This window comes from Phocoena phocoena, chromosome 17 (genome assembly GCF_963924675.1).
Source record: "Phocoena phocoena chromosome 17, mPhoPho1.1, whole genome shotgun sequence".
In the NCBI taxonomy this organism is placed as follows: domain Eukaryota; kingdom Metazoa; phylum Chordata; class Mammalia; order Artiodactyla; family Phocoenidae; genus Phocoena; species Phocoena phocoena.
The window spans coordinates 72,680,923-72,691,665 of record NC_089235.1 but is presented as its reverse complement, the minus strand read 5'-3'; the positions used below and the strand labels follow the sequence as shown (position 1 = coordinate 72,691,665).

At 50.2% G+C, this 10,743-nt stretch overlaps 1 protein-coding gene across 1 annotated transcript in view; it reads right to left on the bottom strand.

The window, feature by feature from the left end:
• TG (thyroglobulin) overlaps positions 1-10,743 on the bottom strand; it is a 243,760-nt gene that overhangs the window by 90,697 nt on the left and 142,320 nt on the right. Inside the window, exon 41 of the mRNA XM_065895070.1 lies at positions 5,939-6,141. Within this exon, the coding sequence (XP_065751142.1) occupies positions 5,939-6,141 (203 nt within the window). The remainder of the gene's footprint in view (positions 1-5,938; positions 6,142-10,743) is intronic.

The window sequence follows — 10,743 nt, the reverse complement described above, 5'->3', positions numbered from 1 at the left end:
TAGGAAGGGGGCTGCAGATGTCATCGTGACGCATTTTCCCAGTTGCAAAGGGATTCGGGGGGAGGAGGGGCACTGCCAACAGGAAAGGTTTGTCTGTCCAGTATATATGCATTCTGTCCATCTGAGATCACTGTGCTGGTGGTGTGTGCACACACGCTTACATGATTTTCTGTATCATCAGATTCCAGTGTGTTTATCCAAGAAGACACTTGTGGTTTCCTCAACATTCCCCAAAGGCTGTTTCTATAGAGCCAGCCAATGTATGGGAAATGAATGTAGCTCTGGGGACCCCGGCTTCCGCCATAAGGCAGGGTGACCTGGTGAACACCTGTGTGTACAGCATCTTCTGTATTGTTTTCTGTTGTGATTCACGTGGTTGGAACATTTGGGGAATAGGCAGAGGGATTTCTAAGTGGGAAGCATTACGCTTTGCTAATTCATGTATGTATTCCTGATTAAAATAAACCTAATGAATATTTAATTCTTGGAAAGTGGGGAGAGCTTCCTGGGTGAGGCCGGTGGGTGGTTCGTCTAGAAGCTCTGTGGGTTTCGAATTTTCAAATAAACTTGCAGCTGGAGAAAGAGGAGACCAGGGAACACGAGACTAACCCGTATTGGTTAGTATCTTGGTTTCTTCTTGAGGTGCAGCCTTAAGAAACCAGGGTTTTATGACTTTTGAGGGTGCCTCATCCAACTTGAAGGTGGATGTCCAGGGATCGAGGGAGAGAACAATTTCTTAGCAATTGTTATGAAAACTTTGTCTCACCTAGACACCCCTGCAAATTACTTTTGATACCTCTGCTATTTGTTCTTCCAAGAGTTTCTTTCTACAAATATGTTTTTGGACACCTATTAAATACCAGACACTGTCTTGGGTGCTGGGGCCATTGCAGTAAAACCAGAGGAGGTCCCCGCGGGGCAGAGCCGGGAGATGTGCCCTTCCTTCCCCACGTCAGCAGGGGTGGCTCTCCTCTCCTTCATCCCCTCCCCGCAGCCTGCAATCCTTGGCAGCCCAGGCTCAGCCCTGCAGATGACAGCAAGGTCCTGGGATGACAGAGAAACACCTAGAAGGAAGCCGGCCCCCGAGAGATCACGAGATACCTGTACTCCACACTTGGGGAAACATTATGGGAAAGAGGAAAAAAAGAAACGCATTTGTTATTTAAGCTACTTTTGTGATGGGTCTCCTTGTTAGAGCAGGTGAGTATTTGCTCCAAAGCGCACAGAAATAAACCCGCCATGATTTTCAGATACTGAGATAACTTCATAGAAAATCCAACGGAAACGACAGACCAAATATTAGAGGCGGTAAGAAAGCTCGCCAGATGCGGAACCAACTTCTTCCGCTACACCCGTATTTACCAACTGGAAAGTAAAACAGAAAACACGAAACCATTTACGTAGGGTCTCGCCTCAAGATAACTTCGCAAAACTTTTATGGAGAAAAGTTCAAAACTCCATGAGAAGACGTAAGGAGACAAAAATACTATGTTCCTGGTTATGGGGTTAAACTGATCCATGGATATAAGAACTAACATCCTAAAAACATAGATATTTTTCTGAAATGATTTGAAAAATTACATGAAACTACAATCCAATTCCCATCAGGAATATTTTTTAAAATCTGTAAACTTATTCTAGAATATATATGGAAGCATCAAAGCCTGTGAATAGCTAGGCCAGTTTTGATTAAGGGAAGCAATGGGGCGAGGGCTCCCACTGGGAGGTCTGTATGAAAACAGGAAAAATCAGTGCTCTGGGCCCAAGCCAGCATCCCCTGCTCTCCACCACTGCTGGTTTAATGGACTCAGCATGGTCTCAGGTGCCCTCTTTGAGCCAGGAGCTGAGCTAAGTGCTAAGGCCGTACTAAGAGCTACTAAGAGCATAAATCACGTACCCAATCAAGCACCGAGTCACAGTAGAAATGGAATAAGATGTGTTAGAAAAATTAAAAAGCATGGAAAACAAGTCGGAATTCCTAAAAATCGCTATGTAGAAGTCTCTTCCCCACCGTGAGATCTTTCTGTTTTAGAGCTGGAGAAAGCCTTAGAGGCCCAATTCTGCTGAGCCCTGAAGGGTGGAGTGATTTTCCAGGTGGAAAACAGGATGTGCTGACCACAGAAGAGCCTGGAAAGATCTAGAGGAAGGCACAGCATTTTCTAGGAATGGTGGCAGAGCTGCTGAGCCTTGACTGTAGGGCTCATGTGGGAAAGGAGACCGGAAAATTTAGCTTGAGGCCAGTTTCTGAGGCCTGGAGTTCACTCAGAGGAATGCAGAATTGAGGCAATGTCAAAGGAAAGCAATGGAAATTTCTTCTGGGTCCTGAGAATCACAGCACAGAGGACATGACCTCCTCTGCCTTCTCTCAAAACTGGCCAAGGGGTCAGCGCCACAGAATTCAGGCTTGCAATATGGTTCCCATCTTCCTTTTTCAATTTGGCCCCCAGGGCAGGTGAAACACTCAGGATCTGCTTTTGCCTGGAGTTGCCTTCGCTTGGCATGGGACATGGGGGAGCTCGGGTTCCTTGAGTTCCCACAGTGTGCAGGGCACTTTACAAACCTTATATTGTGACTGCGTGAGCCCGTGGGAGACAGAATTAATCACACCTATTTTATCCATGAAGAAGGCAGTGGTAAAGTGTTTCACCCAAGGCCAGCATCTTAATTCTGGCTTGTCTGACCCTAGGCCTGCACTCTTCCTCTGACACATTGAGACCCCGAATGAGTCACAGGCTCTTGGAGAAGGAGCCTCACAGTGTAGAAGAACACAGGATTTGGCTCCAGGTTCCAACCCCTAGTGCAGCTCCTTCTTTACTGTGTGTTCTTTAGCGGGTCACTAAACATCTCTGAGCCTTGGCTTTCTTTTGTCTAGATTAGAAATAAAATAAATGTCCCTGGCAAATTAATGCGAGGAATCTATGAGGTAATATATTCGAAGTGACTTATGGTCCCAAACATGCTAAACAAATAAATATAAGTTATTAATTATCACAGGAGTCTGTTTCATCCAAATTTCAACAGTTCTGGTCCCAAGATTTGTAGAAAGACTGAAGATTTTATCCAAGAATATAGCACCAACTCACATTCATTCCCCCAAACATCTGTTGGTAGAGAGCACATTGAAGAACTGCTAATATCTTGAAGTATTTTAATTCTCTCATTCCCAAATAATTTCACATGCATCCCCCCAAACTGCAGGGAGCAGTTGTAAAGGCTACCTCTACATGACTAAAACAGATGGAGGGATTATTTTTAAATATACTACCATTTGTTAAAACAGATTAGTTTTTGAAATTCCCTAAACATCGAAACCCTCCACAACTTTCAAAAGGAAAATTCTGCCTTCTGGGTCCCACTCAGTGTCTGGCTTCTGAGCAGGCCCTGGGGGAATCAACGCAGCCCTTTAGGATCAACTCAAAGTCAGGAAGGTCTGCTTTCAATACCAGGAACGGAAAGATGTTTGTGCTCAGGCCCCCTGACACTCAGATGCACCAAGCATGAAGGGACAGATTGAAGAAAACCTGAAGCAAAGGACGAGAAACAAAAGAAAGAGGTGGGAAGGCGAGAAGTGGACTAACCAGTGGGTCCCTTGACAACCCCCCCTCCCAGGTTCATGAGCTCCTTTACTGCCCGGATGTTAATCACGGAGCATTGACCCTAAGACAGCAGTGCTGGGTGCCCCGGGCTCTGTGGAGAGCCAGGCATCCCCGACTATCCTGGAGATGACAGTCTTGTAAGAGAAACATACATGGCAGTAGGAGTAATTATGTACCGGTGGGGAAGCAGGAGAGATGCCGTACGAGATTTACAGATGGCATCAGCCATAGGAAGAGGGCCTGGTTCGAGGCTGGAAAGTCTGGAAGTAGCCCCTGAAAGACGAGTAGGGAGGGCAAAGAGGAAGATGGGAGAAAAGGAATCCACGCACAGGAAACTACCAGTAAGAGGCAGGAACGAGTGCAGGGACCCTTCAAGGAGTACTAGAAGGCTCCCGTGGCTGAAGGGGAGAGATGAAGTGGCAGGAGGCCCTGCTCCTTGGCAGGGACAGCAATGATGCTGATCCCACCTCCACTGTGCTCAAACAGTGACACTTCTCCACCCTGCTTATGATCACAGGTTTGGATCCTGGGAAGGCTGGAGAGAGCTAGATGTGGTTTGATGGCCTTAGAATCACCAGCAGGTCCATGGCACTGGCCTCAGTGGTTCTCCTTCGTACCTTCCTTTGTGTCACTTAGTAGTCTCCTCGTTGCTTTCTCTTCCTCCAGCACTGCCCCTCTTACACGCATCCTCCGCCGAGCTCTAAGAGAAGTCTTCCTGAAGGCGAGTCTAAGCAAGTTTCCCACCTGCCTAAAACCCTTTGATGGCACGAGAGTGCTCATAGCAACACTATTTCCAGTAGCCAAAAGCGGGAAGCAACCCAAACATCAATCAATAGATGAATGGATAAACAAAATGTGCTGTACACGTACAATGGAATATCATTCAGCCCTAAAAAGGAATGAAACTCCAACGCATGCTACAACGTGGATGAAGCTTGAGGACACTATGCTAAGTGAAATAGGTCAGTTACAAAAGGACAGATCTTCTAGGATTCCACTAACATGAGGTAAATTCATATTAGAGTGGGCAAATTCACAGACACAGAAAGTAGAGTAGCAGTTGCCAGGGGCTGGGAGGAAAGGAGAATGGGGAGTTAGTGTTTGATAGGTACAGAGTCTCTGTTTAGGACGATGAAAAAGTACTGGTGACAATTCATGCTGATGGTTGTACTACATTGTTAAGTACTCAATGCCAGTGAATTGTACACTTAGTACTGGTTAAAACGGGAAACCAAACCAGCAGCACACAAAAGACGCTGAAGGCTCCCATGCACTCAGGATAACACCCAAGGTGTTTACTGCAGGCTGGCTGCTCTCTGCCTCCACACCACTGTCCACGCAGACCCGGTCCTCCAGCTGCACTGCATCATGGGCAGACCCCAGCAAAGAGCCAAACTTTCCCTTGGTGCCAGGACTCTGGTTACGTGCCTACACAGCCTTCAACATCAGCTGGCACAGTCTCTCTCTCAGGAGGCATTCTGGGACATTCTCTTTTTCCCCTGAGTTTGGTTGGGAGCGTCTCTCTGAGCTGCTCTAAGATGCTCTTTTAAATATCTGCTTTAAATGTTTGTCACCTCTTTCTCCAGTAAACTACAAGCTTCCTGAGAACGAGGTCATGTATTATTTAGCATGGCACCTCCAAAAATGAGCATAGCACCTGGCACCAGTTGGATGTTCAATAACATTAGAAGCTCATCAGTGACACAATAGCCATCAGAGCATATGCTGTGGTCAATAGGTTGTTTCCGCCATCATAATTATTTCATCACTATCAACATTCTCATGTCATCATCGTCACCATCATTATCACCATCATCATCATCACCATCATCATCATCATCACCATCACCATCATCACCATCACCATCATCACCATTACCACCATCATCATCACCATCATCATCATCACCATCAACACCATCGTCATCCCATCATCATCATCATCATCATCACTCAGCAGGTACTTCAGACCATCCAGTGGAATCCTGAGTGTTATGTTCTATGCTTTGCCTTCACTCACCAGTCAGCAACAAAGTTGGCCAAACCTTTGTTGCTCTGTAACAGATCCAGCTGCCCTCCACTGCTTTAATTGCTATTAAACCCTAAGGAGGAACTCCCAGGAAATAGAAACTCTTCCCCGTCTAGAATTATTAACATTTTAGCTGTGAGTGGACAGCAGTCAGGGGAGCCCTGCAGCATCCTGGCTCACATGAACACGGAAAGATGGCCATGGGCAGGACACCCACTCAGAACAAAGGATAAAGCAAGTCCAAGCAATTGAAGCCAACTGGGGCAAGGAGGGACCACCTTCAGCAAGACTGAAGGCAGAGCAGGAGACTCACCATCAGCACGGCTCTCTGGAAGAGTCTGGAGTCTGTGGCCCTGGTGGTTAGAAGGTGGATGCTGGCCACGTCGGCTCCGCCACGGTCTGCTGCCAGTGTCACGCGCTGAGGGTCCCCACCAAACGCTCCGATGTGGGTCTGCACCCAGGTCAGAGCCACCACCTGGTCCAGCAGCCCCCAGTTGCCGCTCAACTCGCCAGACCCTTCAGAAAGAGGAAAGCCTTCAGCACTCCGCGATTCTGCAACCTGGGATGTAACCATCCTTGTGTTGTGTAAGCCAGGCACGGGGTGCCGGTGGGGGGCCTGGGCTCCTGCCCGCATAGGTCTGGACTGTGGTTTCCTAATATAGTGGGCCAGTGGGAAGAGCCTGGGCTCCGGAACCAGGCCCACCCGGCCCGGATTCTCGCTTCAGCTAGGAGACTGCAGACATGTCTCTCCACCTCTGTGGGCCACGGCCACCCCATCTCCCCCCACTGCCCGTGAGGAGGGCGGCTTCTCAGATGAGAGGCATTGCACATTCCGACCCCAGGCTTGGCGCATCCGACGAGAAGGAGCTGAATTTCCGGCCCCCCATCTCCCCCCACTCTCCGTGTCTCCTGCCCCCCGATGATGGCCAGGCCCGGCTGAGACTCTCGGTCCCACCTCTTCCCACTACCTTCCATGACCTTCGCAACAGAGGCAGAGCTGCAATTCAAGTTTCTTACATTGTTTGTTTGTTGTTGATTGTCATTTGATGCTGTTGCTTGTTTCCAAAGCACACATCTTTTGACTACAGTCATGTATATGACCACATATGCAGCGCTCAGTTGAGTCCATCTCTCTTTTATTCATAGAATTCAGTAAACATGTATCAAAAGCTCAGCATGTTTTTTTGAATCGAATGATTCAGATATAAAGAAACCATATAGCCAACACATGCCCTTCCCCTTGGCATTTGGGACATGCCGTGCCCAGGCCCATCCGGCGTCCTCTGAATTCAACGGCTCTTCTTATCAGTCTACACCGCTAACTGCCCTGAAACACCAGGCCCGCTCTGGTTTGAGCCGAGGTTCATGCCCTTTGTCTCTGGCTTCTTTCCAGGAAACCCCAGCAGAACCCGTGGCTCCAACCACCGCCTACGTGCCGACGACTCTCGGGACTGTGTCCGCAGCCCAGGGCACTCTCCCAGGCCTGGGCCCCTCGAGTTCCCCCAGGAGGCTGTCTCACAGGCACCTCAAGTCCATTCAGCCCCAAAGGGAATTGATTCTAAGTCTCCTGAGCGCTCCCACCGGCGGCCTCGGCAGAGTTTCTTACCTTCTCCTTCAAGCGCGGCACCGCCCACCCTGCTCCTGCACGGCCTCGCGGGGGTCTCCCCGACTCCTCCTTCGGCCGTGTCCCCGTCCTCCCCAGCCGCTGCAGGCTCTCCCACCACTGACCGCCACCCTCTTTCCTCCACGCTTCTCCTTGGCCTCCTGTATCCACACATTCCTCCCTACAGTGAATTCTCCATGGCGCATCCAGAGTGGTCTTCTAAACTTAGAATCTTGATTTTCTCTCTCTCTGACACACACACACACACACACACCGTGCCCCGTCCTATGTAAAATCTCCCCTCTCATCCCATCATCCTTAGGACACCACTTCAGTTCTTCTAGCACATTCAAAGCCCGCCGGGACCGGGCCATCCATCTGTCAGGCCACATCTCCCTTTATCTCCCCACTGTCCTGTGCTGCAACCAGCCAGGCTTCCCCTCAGAGGCTCAAACACACCAGCCCCGCCCTCCCCCATGCCTGTGCTTGCACATGTGATTTCCTCCACCCAGAGCTGTGCCCTCTCCCCTTGACCTTCTCCAACTCCCTCCTCTGGCCCAGTCATCCTCCAAGTCTTAGCTACACCATCAACTCATAGGCAGCCCTCAGGGGAAGTGAGGGGCCCCTTTCAAAGTATTTGTCACCACTGGCTTCCCTGCTAGACTCTGCCCCCCATGAAAACCAGAAGCACAGAGTAGGTCCTTATGAAATGTTAGGTGAATGAAATGACTATAGTTATTATGAACACGATTCAACGTCAAGTGAAAAACTATCAGAAAGAACCCATATTCCCAAATAGAAAAACAGAAAGACCTTGCATCCGATTCCCCAAACTGGTGTTCACAAAGCTGACGAGGACACCAGCTCAGTGGACATAACGGTACGAATTACTCTTCCAGCTGGGGAGACACTCAGAATTTCTTCAAATGCATTTCTCATGTTCTGGGTTTAATGAAGCCATTGGCACCATCCTCTCTGCGGACTTTTCTGGATTACACGCACATTCCATTGGTTAGGATGAGTGCTTTTGTTTCCAAGGTCTGAGGGAGGGCAGGAAAGCCAGGCACCAGCTGAGCAGGACCCAGTCTGGGAAGTGACGCCCACGGCCTGCATTTCTAGTGACAACAGGGAGGGACACCACTGTCCCTGACTCTCACTCCCCATGTACCAGCTTCCCACTTACAATGCTGACATTCTGGGGTCTACAGACCCCTAGGATGTCAGAGATGAGGGTGCATTCAGGAGGCAAGTCCGAACTGGGCTTCACCTCATGCCAGGCGCTGTGCTGGGTAGTGCAGAGAGCAAGATAGACAAGATCCTGGCCCTCGAAGCAGACGCCCTCCGGGACGTGCACACAAAGCAGCCACTAGCTGCTCTGAGATGGTCTAATTCAACCCTTTCCTCCCCTGGTGGAACCTGAGACTTGAGAGGGAAAGAGTCTGTTGAGGTGCAAGAAGCAAATTTGAGATCAAGTTGGCACTTAAATCCAATGCACACTCAGAGCCCTTTGTCCTAACATTCAATCCAATTCAACAAACATTTGTCCAAAAAATCTATGGTGTGCAAGGCACTGTGTTATTTTCATTAAAAAATTTAAGTACTCTATTTATGGAACTTTCTCTGTTCAGAAGCCTTCATAACTCCCTCATTCCTGCCGCATCAAGTCTAACTCCTTCCTGGCTTTTCAGCTCCTCTAAGATTGACTTCAGCCCATCTGAACAGTCTGGGTCCCTTCACTTTCTAACACCTGCCCTTGTCCAGCCATCGGCGTCTGCTCATCACCTGTGTTCATTGCCCTGCAGTCTGGCCTTGGTTGAGCTCCATTCTCTTTATCCTCTAGGACTCCGTCTCACCTGGCTCAGCCCCGCCACAAACACATAGCGTGCAGTGCTGCTGGGGGTGTGAAACTGGACAGGGCTGCTCTCTGCTGGCCAGGCGTGTACAGTCCAGGAGGGAGACGGGTGTGAGTGGAAGGTGTCCGGACAGTGTGACGTCGCTCCCCCCCATCTGCCTCACACCGCCCTGATGGCCCCCCAGCTCCACGCTCCCACCTCTCTGGTCAGAACACACCAGCAAACATTCGACTGTTCCCTCACTGTCTAACCGGCTCTTGCTATCCCATTTGATTTCTTCATCTGTCCCTCTAAAGCTCCTTAGCTGGGCTCACAGCAGGTTCTCCCCCAGCTCTTGCTGATGGCCATCAATAGAAGGCATCATGGTGTGTGGGCTTAGCCGGCAGGTTATGGAGCCAGACGAGCCGGGCACAGGTCCCACTCCAACACCTACTAGCTGTGCGGGGCCCTGGACAAGTTACTTAATGTGACTTGACTTTCCCCATCTGTAAAATGGAATAATAATAGTACCAACCTCAATAGGTTGTTATGATGATTGAATTTGTTAATATCCGTAAAAGGAACAGAACAGTGCAATGCCTGGCATAAAGCACTCTGGAATTTGTTTGGTTTTTCTTAAATAAAATGAAACAGGTTTAGGTCCCAGCATTATCTCACAGGTGCCCCTTGCACAGTCTGCCTTGTCTTTAGTAGCAAAAATTACACCTGTGACGGGGGCAGGACTCTGTGCCTGTTTTTCTGGTTAGGATGGTGAGCAGACCCCCTCAGAGGGGAGGCTCCAAGCGCCCCAGGGATGACGGGGTGATGGGTGTGTTACGTGTCTGGCCTTCGGTCTGTCTCCCTAGCCAAAGCCCACTTCCTCTGCTCCCACACCCTGCAGAGGGCCCGCGAGCCATGGCCGACCCACTCCTCTGACCCTGCACGCCACTGGCCCGGGTTGCCCTTGTTGCATTGCTTTGCCAGAGAGAGAAGGATAATCACTGTGCCCCACGGCCCTGGGGTCTGTCCCACCGGCAGGGTCCAGGCTGGGAGAGGGCCTCCCTGGCCCATCACCAACCCCCTCACTTCCTTCCCAATTGCTCTTCATCAGGAATCGTGCTCCTTTTAAGTACTGCTGGGTTTCTCGCAGAGAACGTGAGTTTGTCTAGTCGGCCGCAGGCCTGGCATGAGCTGCTGTTTTCAGCTTCCTCCCATCCCTTTCTTAATGTGCCTCTGGAGTCTGGAGCTCTTGGGGGATTATCTTCACTCTGGGCTACAACAGTAGATGGTGCACACATTTATCACATGAGACGATGTACATGAAGCAGCAGCTTGGCCTAACTCAGTAAATGCCAGGGGCTGCAGTTGCTGGTGGCCAGATGCAGGGCCGGGACATGGCTGCAGCAGAGCCCTGGCTTGGAGAGGCCCTGCCAGGGAAAGCAAAGGGGCATTAGCCCCCGGGAGCCCCTGCAAGGTGCCAGCAAGGTTCCCGGTGTCTGCCTTCACATTCTTGATCTCCTGAGAGACGGGCAGCCTGGGAGGGGATGGGACGCTGAGGGAGGGACCGAGGGACCCGCCCAGAGCCCCTGAGCCCCACAGCGCGAGGAGCTGCTCCTGGACCTTGCTCTTCTCGGGTGCAAATGCTGTGCACTGTGCAGGACACCAGTCTGGGGCTGGCACTTG